At 42.5% G+C, this 27,308-nt stretch overlaps 1 protein-coding gene across 5 annotated transcripts in view; it reads left to right on the forward strand.

Annotated features, from left to right (window-relative positions):
- Nucleotides 1–27,308, forward strand: part of RASGEF1B (RasGEF domain family member 1B) — a 648,732-nt gene that overhangs the window by 78,229 nt on the left and 543,195 nt on the right. For 3 of the 5 annotated variants that reach the window (XM_042984295.1, XM_042984299.1, XM_042984294.1), the window contains one exon: nucleotides 1,475–1,563. The exons of 1 other annotated variant lie outside the window; for it this stretch is intronic. Coding sequence is in view for 1 of the 4 variants with exons in the window: in XM_042984294.1 (XP_042840228.1) it covers nucleotides 1,517–1,563 (47 nt within the window). In the remaining 3 variants the exon portion in view is untranslated. Of the gene's footprint in view, nucleotides 1–1,474; nucleotides 1,564–27,308 lie in introns of those variants that run through there. One more of the 5 variants, XM_042984302.1, reaches the window with a different exon arrangement.

The following is a 27,308-nucleotide window of genomic DNA, read 5'->3' on the forward strand; positions in this document are numbered from 1 at the left end:
AACATTCTGAGGCATATTTCATGCAATCACCTAGAGGGCCCCCTCTGGGATTGAGCCTGAATTGCCTACTGTGCTCATTAGTGACCCTCTTATTGACTTGTCTTGCTACCTTATCTTCAGCCCTCACCAAGTTTCCTGGACTATTTCCCAAATAAACTTTTTATACCCAGTCCTTGCCTCAGGATCTCCTTTTGGATGAGCTCAAACTGGAACATTACCCTAGGCTCAATCATCTTATGTGATAAAGTCCCAAATCCTTCACATGGTCCCAAACATCTGGACTTGGTCTTCCCCTCTAGCTTCATCCCTGCTGCCCTCACTCTTGCTCACCCATATCCAACCACATTAGCCAGTAATCAGAATCTAATCTGTTACAAATTCCTTCCTCACATAGGTCATTTGCACTAGCTCCTCCTGCTTGAATGCTCTGCCAAAGTTGTGTTCATTTTTTAGGTCCTCAATCAAATGTCACTTCCTCATGGAAGTTTCCCTGGCCCTCCAGACGATGCATGTTCTCCCTGACCCTCCTGCACTTTTCCCTCATGGCACTTACTACAGATAAAATGAGTTCATTATTTTATTGGAGGATGATTATTTGTTTATGTGGGTCTTGCCAAGGACTCGAGCCCACTAAGATTATACGGTGTGGATGTAAGGGAAAGCTTGTGGGGGGATGACAGGAAGAAGTGTCAGTGTCGTACATGTGTCCCTGTCCTCTGGCCAGCTAGCTGATGTGTTCTGGGTGAGGCATAGCTGGACAAATCGTGGTAAGTGCTCTAGGAGAAGGGCCCTGCTCTTTATCACTGTACATATTTACAAGGTAACTTGGAGGAGACGGGGGACATCTAGTCAACGTGTGACAGGGGAAGCTTCCTGGACAGAGAGATGGCCTAATTACACCAGAGCTTAGAACTCTCAGCCCAATTTTTAAATGGAAAGTCCTATCATTAAAAAAAAAAAAAAAAAAAGAAATTGAGGCCATTCTTTTAATATAAGTATATTTATTGATAGGTTTATACACGTAACACTGTCAAGCTAAATGCCAAATGGTAGAGAAGCTAAATTTCTTTTTTTTTGACATAATCATAAACAAAACAAAATAAACAAACATAGAGATAAATATTTAAAAATAGAAATTGTAAAATTTCTTTGCACACCCTATAGATCATTTTGTGTGGGCCCCGAGGTGCACCCACCTCTCAGTGGAAATTACTGCTCTAGCACAGTGCTTTCCTGAGCAAAGTCTGATATGGTAGGCCTGGGTGGGGCCTGGGATGCTGCATTTCCAACTAGCTCCCAGGTGATGTCAGTGGACTTGGTTTGTGAACCATACTTTGAGTAACCTGGCTCTAAAGCATCTTGTCATCCAAATATTCATAAGCCACTGAGCTTTAGATGCCCAGGTTAAAAGAGGAATGTGACATATTCTGTTATTTTGGAATGATTTTCTTGTCTCATGCTTTGCTATTTCCAGGCAGAATCAGCGGAACGTGTGTGACCTTCACTGCATTGTTGAATGATTGCCCATCAGAAAATACAAAGAGTAAAAGACTACTGGGCAAGGTAAAAGTTTGTTGACTTTATTTCTCCTGGCCTTTAAAATAGAATTATCTGTTCCTGTTCCTGCAAAGACATGGCAAAAAGGAGCCCATAAACAGGCTCCCTGCTGGATGCTTTTCATGTGCCATTTCAATTCATATGTGTCTTTAATGGCAGAAGCCTGTCTGAATACAAAGACATTCACTATGTGTGCATGTGTGCGTGGGTGTGAGGGAGAGAGAGAGACAGACAGACAGACAGACTGACTTGGCCTTCTCTCCTGACCCTCTCTACCAGACCTGTTGTGAGGGATAGGGCAAATCATTCAGGCTACGTGTGTGTGCTCAGGGATGCAGTGAGGATTTCCCAGCTAGTGACAGACTCTGAGTGATTTGTAGGCGTTTGTGTGCTGATTGTCTTGCCCTCTAGGCATGAGCTGTGTTGTATCAGGAGGGCAAGAGGGTTCCAATAGATTTAATATTCCTTGTATGAGCTTCAACCATCTGCCCGTCAGCTCTCAGTGTGAGCATAATATATGTTTCCAGAATAAAACACAAAGCTTGCTTTTTTCCCTCTTTGCCCCCCACCTCTTTCAGACTTTTTTCAGCTTGGATCATTTGTGTTTTCCTTCTCTTTTACGGTAGGTTACTAAGGTCACCCTCTCTACAATTATATTTACTTTTCCTTTGTTTTCTGATGCCTCTGGCATGTTTTAATAAATGGTTTACCTTTTCCTGATCACCATGTACCCTCTACAGAACTGTATCCTTGAAATTAATAAGGATCTGTGAAATCTTCTGATGCGTGCATGAGGTGGCTGGGGTTAAACTGTAGCCATTCCCAATGGGTGCAGATTAGACCCTTGACATCTACAGATTCTTCCCTGGCTAAATCTGAATGCTGTTTTCCTGAGGGATGAAACTTTAACCTTTTTCCTCCTTTGCGGGAAATCTTGTGACTGTTGATGGGCCTGTCCTAGTAGCTATAGCTCATTGCAGGACTAAAGTTATTTGGCGATTGGGTGTCTTTGAACCAGAACCCTTGTGTCATTTAAGGTAATTGGCAAATGGGAATCTTAAACTCTGAAATGGATGAAAATAAGTGAATCCAATCAAAGCAAGTTCTTAACTTAAAACCTCACTTAAATTGGAGAAATTTAGTGGGAGATTTAGAAAGGTTTTTAATTTATATGCAAGTTGGGTAGGAAACCTACTGGGACTCTCCTTGCTTTGCCCAGCAAGCAAATGTCAGGCAGGGGTGACTAACAGAAAGTGAACTTGGAATATTCTCTTGTGCAGGCTTGAGGGCACTGGGGTCAAAATTCTTCAGTTATGCTCATTTTTATTTAGTCAGAAAAATGTGCATGTTTTTGGATGAGACAGTGTATATTTAAAAACTCCTTCCTCTTTAAACTCATTTCACATTTGGCTTTTCCTACAGGGGGAGCTGAAAGAGGCCAATCCCTTGCCGCTCTTCTAGTCTAATGATGATGGGATGTAGGGAAGGTTGTGGGCTCTGGAGGGCTGCCTGGATGCCTGGCCAGGCTCCATCTCTTTCTAATACGTGACCTTGGGAAGGTAATAAACATCGCTGCTGTAGTTTCCTCATTTGTAAAGTAGGGACTATGATTGTGTTACCCGAAGGAGTTGATAAGATGATCAAATATAAAAATGTATAAGAATATATGCAAAGTGCTCAGCACAATGCCTGTCCTATATTGCCACGTTGGTTATTGTTACTGCTATTACCACGGAAATGGAAGTTGGAGAAAAATGGACGTGTGGATTCCACATCATGACTTGTGCTGCTTGGCTGTGGAAAATGTCTGAAACACACCTCTGCCCACGGAGAATTGAGAAGTTGGGGCTGATAGGGGAACAAACAAAGAAGATAGAAATGATATTTTTTCTTTTAAAAAAAATTTTTTTTAAACATTTATTTGTTTTTGAGACAGAGAGAGACAGAGCATGAACGGGGGAGGGTCAGAGAGAGAGGGAGACACAGAATCTGAAATAGGCTCCAGTCTCTGAGCTGTCAGCACAGAGCCCGACGCGGGGCTCGAACTCACATACCGCGAGATCGTGACCTGAGCCGAAGTCGGACGCTTAACCGACTGAGCCACCCAGGCACCCCCCAGAAATGATATTTTTTCAAAAAGCTTTGGTTTAAATTTGTGGCTGCTATAGAACTCATGGAAGTGTGCGGTTGGATGGGAACCATCCCTTCCTTTCAGGTTGGCACAGGATTAGTCTTGTCCTTCTTCCTCTCAAACCCCAGGTGTTAAGATTTGGTCTGACTTTGAGTTGTTTTTGAACTTGTGGGACTGATGGAGTCCTAGGGATGACCCTGTCCAGAGCTCTTTACTCTTGCTGAGTGTCTAATGCAGAGCAGATCTGGGCCTCTGTGGATAGTTAGAACTGAACCAGCCTTTAGCAGGATGGTGTGCTTCTGGCCAGAGCTGACAGCCTGTCTGTTCCTTTGTCCCATCTGTCTTTCATGGGGACTTTCATAGATGTAGGCCACACTGGTTAAGATGGTGGACCAGTCCTGGGAGGGTGTAAAGCGATGAAATGCCAAAATAGCATTTACCTCCATTTGGATCTTCAGCTTTCTAGCGAATCCCATAGAGGGTACTTTCCCTGTGGAAGACCCAGGTGATCACAGGTTTAGCTCTATCCCTACAGCAGCCCTGCTCTTTAGCATCGGCTCCCTTTCTCTGCTCCATTGTTTGTGGGCTTTGTGGCCACCATGCTCCTGGGTGGTGCCATGGTCGTGGCCCTGATGTTCCTCTGCCTAGTGTTAGCTACAATGCTACTTGCTGCTGCCCATTGATGCACTTGGCACCCAGGCTCCATATTGGTGCCCCACTTCTTTCTGAAGTGAACTTTGGTTCTCTACCCTTGAGCCAAATGGTTCCTAAGGGTATGGTGTAGCCTTGATGTACTGTGGGTTTTGTCACTGTTATGCAATATCAGTCTTCTTATTGTCACTGGTGTTGTTTGGGGCATTACCACTGTCACTGGCACCATGATGAGCTAGACCTTTCCCACAAGCACAGTGACCCTTATATTAAGCCCCAAACTGAAGGGGGTGTGGGGGGGAGATGTAGCTTATTCTCTTAGTTTCTTATCATACCTATAATATTATAATTTTCCCATTTATTGATTCAATTTCTCCAGGCTACACCTCTCTCAAGAGTCATAGTACAAGTTCCCTGCAGGGCTGAGTTGGAAGCTGATTGATATCACACTGAATGGCTTAACCCCTTCAACAGCTTAACTTCCTTTTGTGTTGAGCATCAGCCAAATATATTGACCTAAACCTTGAATCTTTCCTGTGTTAGAATATGCCACCCTCCCATCTTAGACACCCAGGGCAGGGCTGGGAAAGCCAGAGTATTTCTTTGCTCATTGAAGAGCCTCTGGCCACCAGCTTCAAGTATTCTGCAGAGATTCTCTCAGGGAGTCCCATTACAGCTTTGTAAACAAATAAACCCTAGCAGCTGAGCCAGGACTAAAACCCCAAATTCCTGCATCAGGAGAGTAGGCTTGGCTGTGATGTGGGAGTGGTACTTCAAGGAAATGATGCCGAGCTCTTTTCCCTTCCTCCAACACATACATACAATCTCTCTCTCCCTTTTCTTTTCTTCTGTTTTGCACCTAGCTCAAAGAAAAATGCTATTTTTCAGGGAAAATCTCCTCCCTGGCATGATTTAGAGAAGGTGTAGAGTTTCACACAATGGGCACTGAGTAAATGACTTAGTGGAGCTTGTGGGCTATCAGGAGATTTAGAATCTGGGCCCTGCTCTGCCAATATACTAGCTGTGTAAACTGGGTCAAAAGCCTTAACCTCTCTGTGCCTCTGATTCTGTAGAGTGGAGTGGGGGGGAGGAGAAGTGGTGGATTGGACTAAATTCTTAAAAACACTCTCTTTTTGAGGGAAATGAGCTTCTAACAGCTAGTGAGGGAAAAGGCCTAGTGTGTATCAGGCTTTTCCTCCCCTTCTTGTTGGCAGAATGGGGGCCCGGACAGAAGCCACATACTTGCTTGTTGTACCAAGAAAGAAGTGAGGCAAATACGAAGTTTAAATCAATAACATGACTTGAGCACAGAAGATGGAACTATTTTCTTCCAAATTGTTTTGATTGCGGCCAGTACCTGCTGTTTGGTATGAAATCCATTCAGATCATCAAAAACCCAAGGAGCATACAGTGCATGAAAAGATGTTGTAATTGGCACCATTGTAACTCTGTACGGTGTGTGATCTTAGTGCGAGGAGGGAGGATTGTAGGAAAACTTGTAATCTAATTTTCTTTGTTGTAAAATAGAATGTTACCATTGTATTCCTGTGGAATAATAATTATAACATCTCAGACAAATAGAGCGTCTTTCTCAGGAGGTGCTTAAAGAGCTCAGTAGACCTTCAGTCAGCCTTGTAAACACAGTGAAACCTGGCTTGGTTGCATTTCTCTCGACTGAAAATTCCTATTAGACAGCATCTCCCCTCATCCATCCTACTGGGATAAATGATTTTTATGCTGGCGAGGCTGACACCCCGAGAGACACTGAAGTGCCTTCTGCATCATCAAAGAATTATGAAACCTTCAGTAGTGTTTCAGTGTTAATTGCAATTGATGACAGCCTAATTTTTTGAAAAGTGGTAATTCATGTGTTGCATAGATGATAATTAGTCAGAATAGTTGATTAATCAGACTGCTCTGTTTTTTGACCATACTGAAGTACAGTATTTACAGTAACTGCAATACTGGCTCTCCCTGAGAGCCACGAAGGAAGCAGGATGAATTAAAGTAGCATTCTTTCTTTTATTATTGTTTTTTTAATTGCAGTATAGCTGATATACAGCATTATGTTAGTTTCAGGTGTACAACATAATGATTCGATATTTGTCTATATTGTGAAATGATCACCACGATAAGTCTAGTTAACATTCAGCACCACACTAGGTACAGAAATTTTTTCCCTTGTGATGAGAACCTTTACAATTTATTCTCTCTTAGCAACTTTCAAATGTTCAATACAGTATTCTCAACCATAGTTGCCATGCTGTACATTACATCCTCATGACTTGTTTTCTTTATAGCTGTAATTTTGTACATTTTGACCCCCTTCCCCATTTTTCCAACTGCCCCCACCCCATGCCCTCTGGCAACCACCAATCTGTTCTCTGTACCTATGAACTTTTTTTTTTTTTTTTTTAAGATTCTACATGTAAGTGGATCATACAGTATTTGTCTTTCTCTGTCTTATTTCATTTAGCATAATGCCCTCAAGGTTTATCCATGTTGTCTGAAATGGCAAGATTTCATTCTTTTTTTTTTTTTTTAATGCTTTTTATTTATTTAAGAGAGAGAAAACGCATGTGTGCACAAACCAGGGAGGAGCAGAGAGAGAGAGGGTGAGAGAGAGAATCCCAAGCAGGCTCTGTGCTATTAGCACAAAGCTCAAATCGGGGCTGGATCTCATGAACCATGAGATTATGTGAGCTGAAATCAAGAGTTGTATGCTTAACCACCTGAGCCACCCAGGCACCCCAATATATCATTCTTTTTTTATGGCTGAATAATATCCCTCTGTGTGTGTGCTTTATTCTTCGACTTCTACATTAGTTTCTAAACTAAATGAGAAGAGAAAATAGGTAAGTTATAAAAATAGATTATATGTGCTGCTTATGACTTTGCCATCCTTAGGGTCATGGCTATTATTGATAACTAGACTGTTAGCTCTTACAGTAAAAGTGAGTGTCTTTAAAATTGAATTTTAGGGGCACCCAGGTGGCTCAGTCAGTTAAGCGTCCGACTTCGACTTAGGTCATGATCTCACTGCTCCTGAGTTGGAGCCCTGCATCGGGCTCTGTGCTGACAGCTCAGAGCCTGGAGCCTGCTTTGGATTCTGTATCTCCCTCTCTCTCTGCCGCTCCCCTGCTCGTGCTCTGTCTCTGTCTCAAAAATAAATAAACATTAAAAAATTTTTTAAAAAAATTGAATTTTGGGGGCGCCTGGGTGGCTCAGTCGGTTAAGCATCCGACTTCGGCTCAGGTCATGATCTCACGGTTCGTGCTGTGCTGACAGCTCAGAGCCTGGAGCCTGTTTCAGATTCTGTGTCTCCCTCTCTCTCTGCCCCTCCCCCACTCATGCTCTGTCTCTGTCTCAAAAATAAATAAACATTAAAAAAAATTTTTTTTTAAATTGAATTTTGGATGATATTTTGTAGAGCCTCTTCACAAATTCCTTAAGCAAAGCATCAGTGCAGTGTATTTAGCTAATTGGTCCACTGCAAATGTTTTATTAAAGGAATAAGATATTGTTTTTAAGTTTATTTATTTTGAGGTGGGGAAAGGGGCAGAGAGAGAGGGAGAGAGAATTCCAGGCAGCCTTGATGCCGTCAGCTCAGAACCCAATGCCAGGCTGGATCTCATGAACCTTGAAATCATGACTGAGCCAAAATAAAGAGTCGGACGCTTAACCAACAGCCACCCAGGTGCCCCTTAAAGGGGTAAGATCTTAAATCAGTTAAGATTAACTTGAAAACTTTTTTAAATGTCCAGGTTCTTCATGATGAGGTCTTCAAAAAAAAAAAGTATTAGAATTGATGTTGTACTCAGGTTCACTGCAAAGAATGAAAAATTCAAGAATGTATAAAGAAGAAAATAAAAATAATCTATTATTTTATCACCCTGAGAGAACTATTATTGCCTTTTGGTATATCTCCTTCCATTTTCTTCTGATGTATACATGTAAACATTTTACTAAGTTAGCACATACTGCATGTACTGAATGCTGTCCCCCATCCACATTATATAAAGGACATTTTCTAAGTCAGTAAATATTTTCTAAAAATATACTTTATGCTGACTATATATTTATGAATCATAATCTGTCAAACCAATCTCCTGTTGTTAGGTTTAGCAGGTTTACAAATTTTGGCTTTATAATGCTGCAACAAATATCTTTACTCATTTATTTGTCCATCCATCCATTCATTCAATCAACTTTTATTAAGTAGTGGGTGCCAGGCTGTGGGCCATGAGTTGAGGATATATCATTAATCATAACCTTTCTGATAATGTTTATTACTATTACTAACTATTGACCAGGTACTTTATTAGTATTAGTATGTTAATTATTGTGTCTGGAATTTTCGCTGTAAGCATCTTTGCTGTAGATGTCTTTGCTGCAAGCATCATAACTGAAAACATTTTTTGCCATATAACTAATTGGCCATAAGGCCATTTTTCCATAAAAGATAAAAAAAAAAAAAAAACCTGGTTGACAGCTTGGTTTGATTTCTTCATTGACACAGTACTCTCATTTTTATATTTCATAAACCTTAGCCTTCATAATGGTCTATACAGTGGTGTGGAGTTTTGAACCCACATGTCCCACAGTTTAGGAGCATCTATCAGCGGACACGTGATAATATACCAAGAATAAACAACCAAATACAAAGCCTAGTTACAAATGTGCATCCTAGTATTTGGAAAACTGGCATCTCTCTCAGTGAAAGAAGAAATTTTAACAAATGAAGAAAGAGTGTGATGCTGAATAAGAAGATGAATCAATAAGCAAAAAAAGTGTATAATATTGTGAATGAAATACTTTGGAGAAAGTGGTTAGATACAATCCACGAAGTAAAATTAATTATTTGCATGGTATTGCCATGAATCTACACTATACATTTTGAATGTATTAAAATATTTTGTATTTTGCAATTGTCTTTTTTTCTTAATTTTTTTTTTTTCAACGTTTATTGATTTTTGGGACAGAGAGAGACAGAGCATGAACGGGGGAGGGACAGAGAGAGAGGGAGACACAGAATCGGAAACAGGCTCCAGGCTCTGAGCCATCAGCCCAGAGCCTGACGCGGGGCTCAAACTCACGGACCGTGAGATCGTGACCTGGCTGAAGTCGGACGCTTAACCGACTGCGCCACCCAGGCGCCCCATTTTTTTCTTAATTTTTAAAAAATGTTTATATTTGAGAGAGAGAGAGAGAGAGCAAGAAAAGGGGAGGGGTAGAGAGAGAGGGAGACACAGAATCTGAAGCAGGCTCTAGGCTCTAAGCTGTCAGCACAGAGCCTGATGTGGGGCTCGAACCCATGAACTGTGAGATCATGACCTGAGCGAAAGTTGGACACCTAACTGACTGAGCCACCCAGGTGCCCCTTTAGTGAAGTCTTTTTAATTTTGTTATCCTTATCCGTGTTTTATTATATCTTCTTTAATGAATGCTCCTCTTGTATTTTTCATGATTTTTATCTTTATGGCAATATTGCCTCATGGCCACTTGGTTATGCAGCAAAAATGCTTGTGGTAAAGTTGCTTACAGTGAAACTATGTAGAACCATTAATTATATGAATGTATGTTAGTATAATAATCATTGTAATAAGTTAGCATAGTAGTAGTAATGAATTAAATTCTTATGAGGTGGGTGTTATCATCCCTATTTTCCAGATAAGGAAATGGAGGCTTAAAGAATGGAAGTACTTGCCGGTAATCACTCAGCTGGTCCTTGACAGAGCTAGGGTTCAAACTTAGGCAGGCTGACTCAAGTCCTGCTCTTTTAAGCATGACGGGGACTGTGTCAGTAAAAACGACACTTGCTCCAATGGCCATGAAACGATTTTAAATGCAATATTCTTTGAGCGATTCTCTGGTTATTTTTTAGGATAAATTCTAGAAATAGAAATACTGAGTCCAAGAGTATGAACAACCCTTCAAGGTCCTAAATGGGGGAGGACCAGAGCTGGTTATTTATTTATTTATTTATTTGTCCTGGGTGTCTGCCGTCATGCTACTAGCTAGGTAGACAGCAGGTAATAGGTGTGGTAATGATTCAGGGCCTGGGCAGGCCCTGGAGAAAGGCTGGGCAGTGCTCTTGCTATCGAGGCAGGGTCAGTGGGACTGCCCTTTAGAAATGTTTATTTCCTCTTGATGCAGTGTGGCAGAGGGGAGGCGACATGGAGAGGAAGAGTTCATCAAAGGAATGAGTCTAGACCACAAGTGAAATGTATAGCCTTTTAAGATGAATATCATCACAAGAAAATGCCTCTGCTCACTAAAAACCACCAGTTCAGCTAAAGACTTTCTTGATGTAGTGTAGCTTCCCTTGCGCTACACCATAGGTTACTCACATACAGCAAATGACTATCTGTAAATATTCCTTCTGCCCCCTCATTACTGCCACATTCTCCCTCAAGTCCCCCTTCCCCAGATGAACATTACCTGTCCTTTGCCAGCTTTCTGTGATGCAGTATCACATACTAGCAAAAGCACAGATTTGATTGGCCACTGTCCTAGTCTGATTCCTGTCTGTGCCCTGTAGGTTGGACAATCTTTTCTTCTTAAAATTGAAGTATCTTTGACACACAATGCTACAACGCAGTGATTTGACATGTGTATATGTTATACTATTTTACCACTAGTGTAGCTACCGTGTGTTACCATGTAACACTGCTTCAATACCATTGACTATTTATATCCCCTGTATTGTACCTTTTATTCCTATGGCTTATTCACTCCATAACTGGAAGCCTGCATATCCCACTCCTCTTCGTTCATTTTGCCATCCTCTGGCAACCATCAGTTTGTTCTTGATCTGTTTGTGCTTTTTGTCAGTTCATTCATTTTTTTTTTTTTTTTAGATTCTGCATATAAGTGAAATCATATGATATTTTCTTTCTCTGTCTTATTTTACTTAGCACAGTACCCCTTAGGTCCATCCATGTGGTCCCAAATGGCAAGATCTTATTCTTTGTTATGGTTGAATAATATTCCAGTGTGTGTGTGCGTGTCACATCTCCTTTATCCATTTAGCTATCAATGGACACTTGGGTTGCTTCCATATCTTGGCTATTGTAAATAATGCTGCAATAAATATAGGTGTGCATATATTTTTTTGAATTGGTGTTTTCATTTTCTTTGGGTAAATGTCCAATACTGGATCATATGATATTTCTATTTTTAATTTTTTGAGGAATTTCCACACTGTTTTCCAGAGGCTGCCCCAATTTACATTCCCACCAACAGTGCACAGGGATTCCTTTTTTTCCCCACAACCTCACCAACATTGACTGACTTTTTGATTCTTAGTTTCTTACCTTTAAAATAATACAGAGTTGGGGATGCCTGGGTGGCTCGGTTGAGTGTCTGACTTTAGCTCAGGTCATGATCTAGGGTTCATGGGTTTGAGCCCTGTGTCAGGCTCACTGTTGTCAGTGCGGAGCCTGCTTTGGATCCTCTGTTCCCCTCTCTCTCTGCCCCTCCCCCCTCATACTCTCCCTCTGTCTCAAAAATAAACAAAACATTAAAAAATTAAAAAAAATAATACAGGGTTGTTATGACAGGCAAATGTAGTGCCATGAGCAGAAAAAAATAACAGCTAACCTTCACTGAGTTCTTACTACAAGTATAACAAAACAAAACACTGTTCTAAGGGTTTAAAATGCATACATTTACTTATTCTTCAAAATAATCTGTGATAAACTGGATTCTAGAAAGCTCTCATGGTTTTCATCCCTGGTGTTACTTCTGTGATTATGTTACATGATGTGATAAAAGGGACTTTGAAGATGTGATTACATGACTAAGCAGTTGACCTGGAGATAGGATTATCTAAGTAGGCCTGGATATTATAATCACATAATCCCATGGGCCCTTTAAAGCAAAAAGTTTTCTCTGGCTGTTCGTAAAAGAAATCAGAGAGATTTAAAGTATGAGACGGGCTCAACTTGATTGCTGCTTTAAAGATGGGAGGGGTCACATAAAAAGAAGCCTGGGCAGCCTCAAGGAGTAGGGGGTGGCCGGGCTGACAACCAACCAGGAGGCAAGGACCTCAGACCTACGCCACAAGGAACTGGGTTTGGAAGTGGATTCTTCCCAGGGCCCAGAGATGAGTCCAGCTGGCTGCATATTGGTTTCAGCCTTGTGAGATCCTATGCAGCAGAGAACGCAGTTGAACCCACTCCCAGAACTATGAGATGATCCATGGGTGTTGTTTTAAGATGCTAAGTTGTGAGAGCAATAGAAAACAAGCACAAACCATATGCAGTAGCTACCTTTATTATTTGCCTAATTTGCAGATGCCCAAAGCAAAGCACAGAGAAGTGAAGTCACTTGTCCGAAGTCTCACAGCTATTAAATATCAGAAGTGGGATTTAGTAGTCTATCCCCAGAGCCCATGCTCCAACCCAGCGACACAGTGCCTGAGCCATTTGTAGGTACTCAATGCATATTAGTTTCCCTTCCCTTTTCTTTTTAGTGTAGCCCACAGGGCACCTAGCTGCCACATTTCTTAATTTTGCTGATGTGGGTTGGCTGGTGCTGTGCCAATGGGATTCTGGATATAGAATACTTGGAGCATTAGTTTTACTCACTGGAGTAGGTCTTTTTATATTGTAACAAACCTGACTGAATATTTCATAGGCTAAAATGAAAAAAGATAAAACTAGAGATTTCAAAGAAAATTTGTTTTTGATAATCTCTTTACTGTGAAAAATAGTTGACTGCAAAAGTTGGAGAAGCACTGAACTGATGCATTCAAACTAATTTAGTTTAACACCTTTCCTTCCCGTTTCATTTCCTAAATCCAGTGACTTTGCTGTACCAGCTAGAGTTCTGGAATCTGAATCGGGAAATCTACATCTAGCTATTCATCACCATCCACCCAGCTATCCATCTTCTATTCATTCAGTCAAACAAGATTTACAGAGTCCTTCTATAATGCCTGAAGTGTCTCTAATAAAATGTGACTTGTGAAGTAATACAAACTTTTCTAGTTCTGCTTCCTTGCGTAGAACATTAGGTGATTTGACAAACTTTCCTTAGGGTCTCTATGGCCAATCAATCTGTTGCTTTTACAGTTCGGGTGTGCCCCAACTTCTGGATTTGTTAAGGTAGGGCAGTGCTTCTCAAAATCCATCCCGGGCACCACCTGCATCAGAATCTCCTGGGGTGCCTAATAAAAAAGCAGGTCCTGAGGTTGCCCCAAACCTTCTGAATCAGAAACACCGGGAGTTGGGGCCCAGGACTTTTGGTTTTAAACAAGTTCTCCAGGTTATTGCTATGCACACTAAAGTTTGAGATGTACAGCTATAAGGATGCAACACAAGCCTTGTGTCCTAAAAGTATCTCCCTTATTAAAAGACAACAAGCCTTATAGGTTTGGGAAAACAAAAACAAAAACAAAAACAAAAAACCAAAACCCAAAACAGGACCACACCTGTCTGTGTGTCTCCTGCCTTGACCATCCTTTTTCACCTTAACCCCTCACCCCAGCCAAGGCCAGGGAAGGAGCTGTGACTGTGATTATGGAGCGGATCTAGCCCAGCCCTCGTGCCTTCAAAGTCACTTTTCCCCTTCTGGGCTACCCCTGCCCGCTCCATTCAATAACAGGGGTTAATGTGAGGTGTGGGCGTCCCTCCTCCCAGGCTCTGGAGCCCTTCCCTTCCCCAAAGGGAGGGTGGGGCTGGCGCGTGCCGGTGGGGGAGCCCCTCTGGGCAGCTCGCGCCTTGCAGCAGCCACTCGTCCGGTCAGTCAGCGGCCCGAGGCAGCCGCCTTTCCCACCCCGGTTCGCGTCGAGGAGGGGGAAACTGGAGAACTAGGTCATCCTGGCCCTCCTCCCGAAGCCGACCCTCCCGGCCGTGGCCTGCCGGTCTCCAGCCGCGCGGGGCCGCCGGAGTGGCCGGGCAGGTGCCTGCGCCGAGGTGCTGTGCCCGCCCGCTGCCCTTGCCCGCGCGCTCCGCCCGTCCTGCGGCGCCGTTGGCCCTCCCGCCACCCCCTCGGCGGGGCCCTTCCCTTTACTATGGTAATGGTGACATTCAGCGGGAAAGGCTAGCGCGGACCGCAGCGCCCGGCTCCCGCGCCGCGGGAGGCTCGGTCGGCGGAGCGGGCTGCGGCGGCCGGGCAGCAGGCGCGCTCGCCCGGGCCCCGGCCCTCCGGCCCTCCGGCCCCCGACCGCCGCGGGGCTAGCCCCCGAGCCCCGGCCTCGCTGGCCCCGCGGGCTGCGCGCGAGCCCCGGCCGCCCCGGCTCCCGCGCGGGGCGAGGACGCATCCGGCGCTTCGGGAGGGAGCCTGCCTCCGCGCTCGTATATGGCAAAGTTTCTCGCCGAGCTCCTGGGCTGCACGTTGCCGAGCAAGGGCGCCTCTCCCATGTTCGAGGTAGGTGGAGGGTGTGTCCCCGCAGCGACGGGCGTCCGCGGTGGCGCGGCGGCGGGCCCCGAGCGGGGCCCTGGGGTCCCCAGGAGTTGACAAGTGTGTGCGGTCTCACATGCGTGCTTTCCACCTGCAAGTCTGGGGTGGGGCAGGGCGAGGAGGAGACCTGAAGCCCGGGAGGCTGAATCCTCGCCTCCTGGACCTCAGTGAACCTGTTTTTCCTTCCTTCGTTGACAGGCGAGCACGTTTTCTGTCAGTCTGGACTGAGTTTTGCCAGTTGCTCTTTACCTAAAATGCTAGGAATGCCTGAAAATGAGCAGGCTCCTGCAGTCCCTCTTTGCTGCTTACTTTGTTGTAGTGGTGGTGTTTTTTTTAACCTTTTAATCTGAAAAAAAAAAAAAAAAGTTAACGGTAAAAAAATCTTTAGGTCAGGAGGTTTCCGCCTTTTTGCCTCCTCCTGCCCCCTTCCCCAAACCCCCAGCATGCTGCAAACTCCATTGAAGTTAACTCATTTCTTCTGTGAGTGAGATACATCGGGGATGAGAAGAGTTAAAGTGGGGTTTGCCAGCTCAGGTGAACAAATCGCAATTCTGAAGGCAGGTACATCTAATTGCTCACACCTGCCTGAGGTGGCAATGATGCTGCTGTAAGCATCTCTGCAAGGAACCGTTTATGAGAAGGCTGGCTGGCTGGTCCTACTGAGGGAAATGGTGGCAGCCACTGTTTTATGGGAAACCTATATTGGCTGCTCGTAGGGACAGCCTCACACTGTGTACGGCAACCCCCCCTCTCCCCCTTCCCTCCACAGTGGGAATAGAGTGTATCCTTTGTCTCTATCTACCACCCTCCTCCAACAGACTGCCTGACAACTAGGCCTGGACCAGAGGGCAGTGGCAGTGGCCAGTGTCCTGAGTTCTTGCTCGGTACTCCTCACTCAGTCCTAGGGCCTGACTGGTCCTCCTGACAGCCTTGGGGCTCCTCCAGGAGCTACCTCTCTGTCTGCAGTTTCCTAGCTGGCCAGAGAAAGCAGAACTTGGGGTCCTCCGTCATGGATGTGAAAGCTCGTCCTTCAGCAAGGCATCTCTTGAGGCTGCAAACTCAGACTCTTCCCTGGCTTCTAGTGCGTCTCTTCTCACCTTTGGCTACTGTTGGTGTTCCACCTTCTATGGCCACGTTCCTTCGATCTTAGAGCTCAGATTGCCCAACCCATGATCTCTGCTGTGTGACAGATTGGTTTTTAAGCAGGGAGATCTCAATAAGAGGTGATGGAGAGGAGCTGGGAACACAACAGCAGACTGAGAGAAACCAGACTGAAATGCTTGGGTGCTTGGTGGCCTGAAATCTAAAAAGAAAATAATGAAAAGCCTGAAAAAGTAAAGTTTTTCAGGCCTGCAGCTAAAATTAGCCGTCTCCTTTGGCCTGTTACATCTCTGCCCATTTCCCTCTCTGTGATGTCAATGTTAGTGTTTGGGGGTCATTCCAGAGAGGTGAGATGCTCCTTTAGAATTGCTTTTCTCTCTGACTTGTCCTTTACTGTATTTAGATTTTTGTTTTTGTTTTTTTAATTTTTTAAAAATATTTATTTTTGAGAGAGAGAGAGAGAGAGATACAGAGTGTGAGTGGGGGAGGGGCAGAGAAAGAGGGAGGCACAGAATCCAAAGCAGGTCCAGGCTCTGAGTTGGCAGCAGAGAGCCCCGATGTGGGGCTCGAACTCACAGAGTGTGAGCTGAAGTTGGATGCTTAACCGACTGAGCCACCCAGGCGCCCCTAGATTTTTGTTTTTATTTATTTATTTTTAAAGGTTTTACTTTTAAGTAATCTCTACACCCAACGTGGGCTCGAACTCACAACCTGGAGATCGAGAGTCTCACACCCCACCAACTGAGCCAGCCAGGTACCCCATGGATTTTTGTTCTTAAATTACCAACCCACATCAAGCAATTTTGTTGTCTTTGGTTGTTTATTCCTGTTTTATCTTCTAGCCAATAGATGCCCCACCTTGATTTCTTGGAATAATTGGCTCTCAATCATCGCTGGTTTGAGGGAGACTTAAAAAGTAATCAGAGACATACTTAGACAATTAAGAAAATGAGTAGCTGTTTTGTCTTTTTTTTTTTTAACATTTAATTTATTTTTGAGACAGAGAGAGACAGAGCATGAACGGGGGAGGGTCAGAGAAAGAGGGAGACACAGAATCTGAAACAGGCTCCAGGCTCTGAGCTGTTAGCACAGAGCCCGACACGGGGCTCAAACTCACGGACCTCGAGATCATGACCTGAGCTGAAGTCGGATGCTCAACCGACTGAGCCACCCAGGTGCCCCGGCTGTTTTCTCTTTGAAAAGCTCTGGGGAAAGGAAATTCCCTCTGTCCTTGCTAACTCCATATATCTTGCTTTGTGCTATTTGCTGGGGGCAGAAGCCAGAGTCGTATCTGCTCTCTCCCTCTTTCTACAAATGATTGATACAGTGTTAGCTGAATCACCCCAGCAGGTATCACTTTTAATCAGTGTTGGTAGAAGAGTTAAGAGATCATCCCTTCCCCACCTATAAGAGTACATCTGCTCAAAGAGGTGAATGACTGAGTATGGAATGTGTTTTGAGGTTGCTTTCTTCTCAGGCAACACATTCTTACTCATAAATGAAGAGGCATTTGTTGAGGCCTCTATATTTGGGAGGGAGAGAAATGTGTAAGAAAGATATTCTTAAGCCTTTCTAAATATTCATTTCCTAAAAGCGAAAGTGCTAGGACATGAGAAAATTTAGGCAACTTTTCATTTCCACCAAATGCTCTCATTCTAACTTTGGAGGCTACCTTTAGTGTCTGGGGGGTCACGAGAGGAGGTGGATGTTTTCATAAGGAATGGCCTTTGGTTCCATTTTGGTTAGGAGGTGGCCACGAATGTAGGCTGTTCCTACCCAGGCCAGTTTGGTTTGCACAGAGGAGATTCTGCACAGTACCTGAAAGGGTACTGGATCCCGACAGGACCTCGTGTGTGTTTGCAGGTGTCTGACAAGGGCGAACAGGTGACTGGTATGGAGAACACAGAGGCAGAAAGTCACTGTGGCTGGAAAACAAGTCGAATGCATACCTTGTTGTGTCATTGTCAGAGGCTAAGGACCAATGGTGTGTATTTGGAACACAGTGTCTTCATGATCATGTTGTTCATCTTCCCTTTACTTTTTCTTAGTCAAGTATTTAAGTTTACGAACCAAGTCTTTAAGAAAGAATTATTAAAATTGCAAGAAAAAAAACCCCAAAAGGATAAGAAGTTTACCTCGGTCACAGCAGTGCCCTGAGCACTGGTTAGATTTTTGGGATAATGTTTGTATGCCTCACCATACTTGCATAGCTTCTGCAGAAAGAGTGGGCTTGCTGGATATTCTGATGTCTAGAAAAGTAGGACATTGTAAGCATAGAATGGTGGTTTCAGACCTAGCACGTCCTACTTATGTGTGTCCTGTAGGCTTAGATGGATGGATGTCTGGCCCTGACCTCCATTCCTGCCCCTGTTGGCTCTGACATATTATGAACCTTTGCATTGTGCCTTCATGATAGTCAATGATGGAGTCTGGTTTAAGAGCAGAAAGTGGCAGGAGAATTATAAAGTCAGAGGCAACTGCTTTTTCTCCTTCTGGACCCCCTTCCCTCAGTCAGCAAACCTGCATTGAAAAAAAATTTTTTTTAATGTTTAATATTTTTGACAGAATGTTAGTGGGTTAGGGGCAAAGGAGACACAGAAAGGGAGGCACAGAATTCAAAACAGGCTCCAGGCTCTGGCTGTCAGCACAGAGCCCGACGCGGGGCTTGAACCCACAGGCTGTGAGATTATGACCTGAGCCAAAGTCCGATGCTTAGCCAACTGAACCACACAGGTGCCCCTGCAAACCTGCATTTTTAATGCTGTGACCCTTCATCATCTAACCCGGAGGGGTACCTTTCAGGAGCCACATCCACTGGGGAGAACACATCTGGCTCTACAGAAAAGGGGTGTTCAATTCCATTCCACTGTTTCTGGATGTGGTCTCTAGAATTGTCATACCTCATGTATGTTCTACTTATTTCCACATTCTGTTTTCTTATTTCCACCGGTATTGCTGCCTAACTGTGACTATAGCTTTATTTTAATTTATACATGATACATAATAACTGTCATTTATTGTCTACTCTGGTGGGTATTGTTCTAAGGGCATAATATACACAATCTCAGCTATCTTCCCTAATAGGTTCGCGATATAGGTGTTTACAACCATATACTTTACAGATGAGAAAAGTCAAAGTTTATAGAGTTTGAATAATTTGGTTAAGGTCACTTTAGGATGTGCTAGAGTGAGGATCTCAAAGTTCACCTACCTTCTTCAACTATGGTTACTTGGTATTTGGTGTTTTTGTCTTTTGTTTTCTACCTCAGTTTTATTCCTAGCCATACTCTTTCTCTTTGGAAATAGGAAAGGTAAACACCCTCATTCTTTCATTCTTCCATTCTTTCATCATCACTGTGTTACCACTGGGATGGCACGAGTACCTTACTCTTGGAAATGTTCGATCAAAGGCTGGTTGAACTCAGAGGAATTGTTAAGGGAAAGATTCAGTTCAATCACCATAACCCTTTATAGCTAGTTTCCACTTATGAGGCATTTCCTGCACATCCTGTTTTATTCCCCAATGACATTATGAGGTAAGTAGTGTTGAAGTGAGGAGGCCAGGGCTCAGGGTCATTACCTGAATTGTCCAAGGTTACTTCCTGCCTCGGATCTGATCCTGGACTCTGATTCCACAGTGCTTTGCCAGCCAGCTGCATTGACTCACCTGATATTTTCCTGGCCTCTGAGTTCTGGCTCATCAGCTCGATCTTTTGGACCATTGCCAAAGTCATTTTCTTTAATAGCCCGACTGAACACAGTGTCCATTTATATACCCCCAATTCTTTGGTGGTTCCCACTGCATGCAGATGCCATAGGGGATGCAGTTTCCCCTTGACAGTGTGGTCACTACCTAAATTTTCTTGTCCAGTCTTTCCTTCTTACTGTATTCCTAGCACGCTAGCAAACTTTTGTCTATATCCATTTCTTGGTCATGTCCTCTCACCACTAAGCTGTTGTTCTGCCTGGAGTTTTCTTCCGCCAATTCATCTATTGATGTTTCCTCCTTCTGCAAGGTTCCTCTCAAATTTCGCCTCCAGATCCAGCCCCTTGGACAATAACCAGCCCTCGACTGCAGGCCCCCTGAATACTGTTTGTTTCTATAGGAGACCTAGGACATCTTTCTCTTGTAACTTCTCCATGCTTCAGTTGTCTGTCTTCGATGGAGATAATAACATTGTCAAATGCAGGTGGTGAGGGTTAAATGGGTTGGTGCCTGGAAAGTACTTAGAATAGTGTTCCATGCATGGTCATTGCTGAGGTCCTTGCCTATGCATCTCTGACCTCTTCAGGATCAAGAACTAAGTAATTTTTCTTTCCACAGCACCCACCAGAGTATTGTACACATCATTTTGCATCACATGATGGATCAAACTGATCTCATTCTGGAGGTTCATGATTTCCTTCGCCCTTAAACTATTTGTGATGTCTCTGAAGTTCCAATTTAACCAGCACCCTGTATCTTTATTTGCTAAATCTGGCAACCCTATCTTGCCATTCCCCTCCTCCCATCATAACCCAGCCCCTAGACTCCAATCCCACTCAATTGTAGAAGCCTTGTCCCCCATCTTTCCTGCTTAATGGTCCCTATTGTGGCAGAGATCCTGTCCCAGGCCAAGGGAGACACCCATAGGGAATTGAAGTTGGACAGCTATCTGTCCCCACTGCCTCACTAGTATGGAAATGATGGAGTAAGCAAGCTTTCCTCTGCAAGTGTCAGGTCTGTGACTGAGAGAGGTGTATCACTGGCGTCCTGTTTATTCACTCTTCATGTGTTCACCGGTTCACTCACTCACTCACTCATTTAACAAATGTTATTTATTAAACCCTAGCTTTGTGGTAGGCACCCCATGGAAGCCTTCCTAAAAGACATTCAAACTATTTTAACTGTGAGCCACAGTAAGAAATATATTTTACATTGCAATCCTGAATGCACATAGCTATTTATACCTATAACATTGAAATTAAGTTTCAAGAATAACACTTTTACTTATGACAGGGGTTGTACTTTGATCTTTGCAGTTCTGTCCTTTCCATTCCATTTCTTCCTTTCTATTAAGAATTAAACAGGGAAAGACCTGCTGAATTGATTTCATGAGTTGTGACTCATAATTTGAAAAGCACTGCTATAGAGGATGGTAAGATTCTATTTTTACAGAACAATTTGTGTTCCCTCATTATTCCAGTACTATACTTACACATTATTACACTATACATTAGGAGAGTTTTGTGGTCTACCATGGGAAGCCAGTCACCATGAATAACCTTATTTCTTGGGAGAAAATATTTTCAGGGTTTCAAACAATTAATTTACCAAATAACCTTTGATAAATATTCTGCCTCTAAATTGGGTTATAGGTTTGGCATGTTACCTGAGCATATTTTATGATGTGCTTTTTATTTAGAACACTGTAGTTGGATTTCAATTTATTTCTCTTTGCATCTACTAACGACAAACATGTCCCACTAGCTGAATTACTCCCTAGGTTACATTTATGGATCTTTCCATTTTTTATATTTTAATTGACCCCAACCCTTCCCTCTTGAAAGAACTTAAATTTTCAAGCAGTCTTTTTTTCCCCCTCTAATTTGCCTGGTAAGGATTTTGATTTTGTTCATTACAATGAGCTCCTTTGTTTAAATGAATCTTACATGCTCTCATCCACTTGGTCATTCTGGTGGGCTTCAAGCATCTAAAGAATGAACCATGTGGTCAGGTTGTTTTGAAAGCAACTAATTTGGATAAGGCTGTAGCTTCAGTGATTGGATGTTGGTGCTTGATCGTAAGAGAGAAGTTTGAGAATAATAGCTCCTGTTGCCACAGCTGGGCTTTCGATGAGGGTCATTTGAATTTTAAGCTAATGGATACTGAGTTTGTCTTGTAAATTCACAATTCAGTTTGTTTGAGGGCCAATTGGATTGCTCTATCACATCTGAGCCATTGTGTACGCACAGGCAACTCTACTTACCTTTTGTGTTAGCTGCTTTTAAACTCTGCTTGTGGTCCTAAATGCATGCATTTCATTTATAGGAATATTTGGTCCCATTATGATTAGATCTGTCTAATGGCTTCTTGCTGAGAGACCATTACATGATTTTTTCCTTTTTGTATTTTGATAAGTAAAGGCTGGTGTTCAAATGGCCAGTGCTGTCTGCATGTCAAGAGGAGCAAGGATAGGAGCTTCACTCTTTGATTTATTTCCTTTTGCTTAGTTCTTTTCAATTTGTAATAGTATTCTTGTACGTTATGAATTTCTTTACTTCACAAGTCTTTGATAAAATACAATAGGTCTAGTAGTGACTTTTGTATTTAAAAAGTTCTACCTACTTGGAGTTGCCTATCGAAGTGTCCCATAAATAAAATGACAGCTTTTATCTACCTGAATTTTGTGATGAGTAAGGACTATGCTTTCTACCCTTGGAGAATCTTAAGTGTATTCTAGGCCTATTTCTCTACATACCTATAATATATTAAATATTCTATATCCCTTTCAAACCTCTACACTTTCAAACCAAGATGGAGGACCCATCATTCCCCTGTACCCGGCTGGAACCCACTTCTCCTTTCCAACTCGATTGTCAGCCAAAAGCACCACATATTTTCCTAGAGTAGCACTTTGGTGCCATTTTTTGCTTTCTTTTTATTTCATGAACAATCTGTCAGTGACTCCCATAGATTCTTTCTTGGACTTACACCTTTCTTTTTATCCCTACTAGCCTTTGTATACTGATATGACAAGCATTTATTTACTTATTTTTAGAAAGGCATTTAAAAGAATATTTTTTATTTAATTTTATTTAGAGAGCTAGTGAGCGAGCATGCGTGGGTGGGAGAGGGGCAGAGAGGGAGATAGAGGGAGAGAAAGAGAATCTGTGCTGTCACTGTAGAGCCCGACTTGGGACTTGAACTCATGAACCATGGAATCACGACCTGAGCTGAAATCAAGAGTTGGACGCTTAGCTGACTGAGCTGCCCAGGCACTCCTGACAAACATTTATTGATTATGTACTATGACCAAGGAGTTGTAGAGTCTGTAGGGGATTTCACAATAAGTAATAATCAGTTTGCTTCTTTCAAGTCTCCCTCTTCTCCCCTTTTCCTGAATATGCTGCTAGTATACCGCAATTCCTTTTCATTGTCACTTTCCTATGTAAGAGTCTGCCTGTGTGACTTTCTGTATCCAAAGGCTCAAGTCTTTAAGTTCTACCTAGGGTATTTTTAAGGTGCTGTTGTTAAATGTCTTACTCTGCCTAGCTAACTTTACTTCCTGCCATTAATTTTCTTCAGGGATCCTCATAGGTCATATACAAATTCTTGACCCTGTGCCTTTGTTTAGGCTACTTGTCCTATCCTTTAGTATAATGACCTATCTTAATTTTTTCCATTTTTCCTAACCAAACCCTACCTAATTCCATAGTAAGGACCCAGCCCTTCATGAGCCTTCTCCAATTACAGGAAAGAGGCTAAGAGTACACAGGCTAGAGAATCAGATACTTGGTTTCCAGTCTGGGCTCCTCCACTTCTGAGCTACGTGACCTTAAATAAAATACATCCTTGCATCTCACTTTTATTTTTTATAAAATTGGGATAATAACAGTAGCTATCTCATTGAGTTGTTAATGAGGATTAAATAAGGTAATTCAAACAAAATACTAAGCATAGTGTTTGGCATGTAGTAATTGACAAATGAGAAAATGATGATAATTATATACTTTCACCTTTTGTTTCCAAAATATACTTTCACCTTGATCCCAATACCCTGGGGTCTCTCTCTCTCCTTTGACTATCTTAGGACATACTTTATGCTTTTCTGAATTCTCCACAGTGCTGAGCACAACCTAGGTGCTCAATCAGTGCTCATTAATTTTGAAAATATGCCATATGCTGTTTTAGCAAAATCTGGGAACCAATTTATTTCTGAATATATTTAATTGTATTTTATGGAAATGTGACAGCCACTGTCCTTTAGTGACTTACCCCCTAATCTATGGGATGTATATTGATGCTAAGTTGGGCTGCAGTTGTACCAATGACGATAATGTACTTTTACATACAACTCTGGCAGAAGCAGTACTTGAAAAATGTACCAATTATAAATGCTATTTGAATGAAATTCAACCATAGATTGCAATATAATTAAACACAGTATTTTGCAATTGGTTTGCAAACATGTGTCCTCAAAATAAGTCAAGTGAAGCAAATCCATGCTATAAGTCAAGATTTTATTCATCAGACTTTTATGTGGCATGCTGTTGGTAGAGAATTCTGGCTGGAGGTCAGGTTAGATTATTCCAAAATTAATTTACTCCAAGAACACTTACCCAGTGGGCTTTCTTATCATATTTCCAGTGGGAAAGAGGGAGTAATGATGCCCTGCTTCTCAGGAAGCTGTTGGATGGCCTGAAAGCATGGAAATTTACTTTCATGGAGATTATTTGAACTCGGCTAGAAGTCAAGGGAGGGTGCCTACAGAGACGCACATGGGACTGAAAACTAAAGGGTGGCAGCATTATGCATCGCAAAGAACCTACAATGGGAGTCTTAAGATCTGGATTCTGAGCCTGGCTCCTTTCCTCACTGGCCGAATGCTCCTGGGGGAAATCTCCTTACCTCACTGAGTGTCAATTTTTATAGCTCTGAAATGAAAGTAACAATATTCGATTTGCTCTACTCCCAGAAATGATGTGAGGCTCCAGTGTGGTAATAAATGTGAAAGTCTTTCATAAAATGTCAAGCATTATACAAATGTGAATTGCTGTTACTGATGCTGTGATGGAGAGCACAGAAAGAGGAGGTGCCTACTTAGCATCCTGGGCATGCAAGAATCTGTTGGTGAATGGACTGTCAAGGATAGTATGGATGGTCAAGAATAGAAATACTTGTGTTTCAAAGGTACAGAAGGAAATATGAAGCAGTCATAATTTACAACTCGAGCTTCAACCCCCATGCAGTAAGCCCTGGACTCCACTTGTACCTAGGGATTTACTTAAGGAAATCTCTACTTTCTGAGGACTCATTTAAGGACTAAGCTTAAATGAGTTTATGAATGAAATTCTATCAACATCGGGGGCAGGGCATGAGCAGATTTCAGTGGCATGAGGCAAATTGCAAGGAGGGATTGTGGGGCTCTGAAGAAAGTCTGAGAGTCTAGGATTGTATGCTGCAGAAATATATAGTGGCTGTTATTTGAACTCCCTCCCCTTTCTGTCTGTCTCCTGAGCCTAGCTACCCTGTGTCAGAAAAAAGAACTTGGCCCCACAACAGGGTCATCATATCTCATTCAGAGAGTAGAACTCAGAGGAGGGAACCCTTTCAGTGCAAGGGGAGCTCTGATGGCCTGGGCAGAGCAGCAGTAAGTAGTCTCCTGCAGTAGTAATTCAGGCACATGGGCAACCTAGAGCCAGTGCATCCTATGGTTGCCTGGACTGGTTCGAGAGCTCAGATGATGTAATTTCCCCCGGAGGACCCCTACCAATACCAAGGAAGGAGGGATCCTTGGAAGAGAATCTGATGTTCTCAGGGTGGAGGTGGGTTTATGTGGCCAGGAAAATTTGGGTATGTGATAAGATGATTTCATTTGTAATTACATTTAGGTACAGAATATTGGTCTATATAATCCTTAATCAGTGTCCTTTCATATTCCATTTTTGAATCAGTGTAGGCCATTTGTGAAATCTAATGCCCTAGGCCTTTCCCTTTTTTTTTTTTTTTTTTTGGGTCCAACAGTTTATTCTTGATGTTCATTTTAGCCAAATTTCATAAATGTTAAAATGTGTTGTGTGTCTGTTAGGAGAAAGAAGGATGGTACGGGAGTGGTCAGATGCATGTACAGAGCTACACACAGACAGGAAAACACACAGTGATTTGCTTCTAGAAGGGCCATGATGATTAAACCACATGACCATTGTTTAACATGAATTCAGAAATCTCATTGATTTTATTTACCAGCTTTGTTCCAAAACCTTAAATGTGTTATGTACATGAGACCAAGTGTGTGGGACCCTGATTTTCAGGGGTTAACAAATCAAACTACTTTTTCCTTTGAATTTCTCTTTTGCTTCCTTCCTCTCCTCCAGCTTAAGGAAGGTCCTTTCTGTGACATAGCTGTGTGCGACTTTCATTTTTTCTATCTCACTCTGCAAATAGAAACTGATTTCATTTTTTCTCATGTATAAGGAAATAGTGCATCTGATTTCACAGGCCAGAAAGAAATGATTGGAAAGCAGCCAGCCAGGCCCTGGGGAACCCCCTAAAATTATCTTCTACCTTATGGACTGTCCAGATTGTTTGTATGTGTGACTAGGGAAGATGGGGGCAGGGAAGTGGGATTTGGGAAATAAAATTTTCTCATGCCCAGATGCTGTGAGTGAGTCAGATGGCTGGGTGAGTTTACCCTGATACCTCCTGTGATTTTTAGGAGTTCATTTGCTCAGTGCCAGGTTTGGATGTCCAAGCAGCTGGGCGGACCCTCTGGAGTTCTAGTTAATTCAGCTCCCTGTCTGCACATTGTGTGGACTTCCCTTATGTGTGAAAACTTCCTAGATAAATAAAGGGGTTTCTGTAGGGCTGCATCTTGATTGGAATTGCTGTGGGTTAGAGTGACTAAGAAATATACTCTCAGTTACCAGAGTTGATGGATAATGGGCAATAATAACAGTTCTTTAGAATTTACCAAAACACCTTGCATACATAATTTTATTAGAAATGGAAAAACAGTGGGGAATTATTTGACTCTATTTACAGATGGAAAAATTAGGGAACAGGGTTAAGAAATACTAGCTTTGGAAAACAGCTTGGGTCTAAAATTATCCAGTCAACCTTGTACATAATAAAAATAATTTATCACCTTTTCTATATATGTCTTCCTCCTTAGTAGAATTAAGAAGATACCACTATAAAAATGCCACCAGTTGAAACCATTACTATGAAATTCTTTGAAAAATCACAAAGTAGTACCAAAAAATGTAAGGTATCTTATCTCAAATACAGTTTGGAACAGTGCAAGGTATACTTGAATACCATAAAATGTTATTATTTAAATGAAAAATTAGGGGGACCTGGCTGGCTCAGTCATCAGAGCATGTGACTCTTAATCTCAGGGCCATGAGTTCGAGCCCCACTTTGGGTATAGAGTTTACTTTAAAAAAATAACAAAATAAAAAAAATAATTAATTTCATCATTAGTAAAGGTTCTTCCCTTTTCTGGCCTTGAAGAGGAATATGATAACAATTGAGAGAAACTTTCATTATCTCTTTCCAAAATTATTTTCAAGCCCTTCTTTGTCCTACAAAATTAGCATAAATCCCACCTGCCATTTCTAACTATCCCCATCTCTTCCTTCAGGTTCCTTATATCATTGGATGAAGAGTCCCCAAGCTGTGACCTATAAAGAATAATTAGATTTTTCTCTTGACAAACCATTCCTAAGGTACAACATGTTGGGGTGATTGCCCAGGATT

The sequence above is a fragment of the Panthera tigris genome, chromosome B1, assembly GCF_018350195.1.
Source record: "Panthera tigris isolate Pti1 chromosome B1, P.tigris_Pti1_mat1.1, whole genome shotgun sequence".
In the NCBI taxonomy this organism is placed as follows: Eukaryota; Metazoa; Chordata; class Mammalia; order Carnivora; family Felidae; genus Panthera; species Panthera tigris.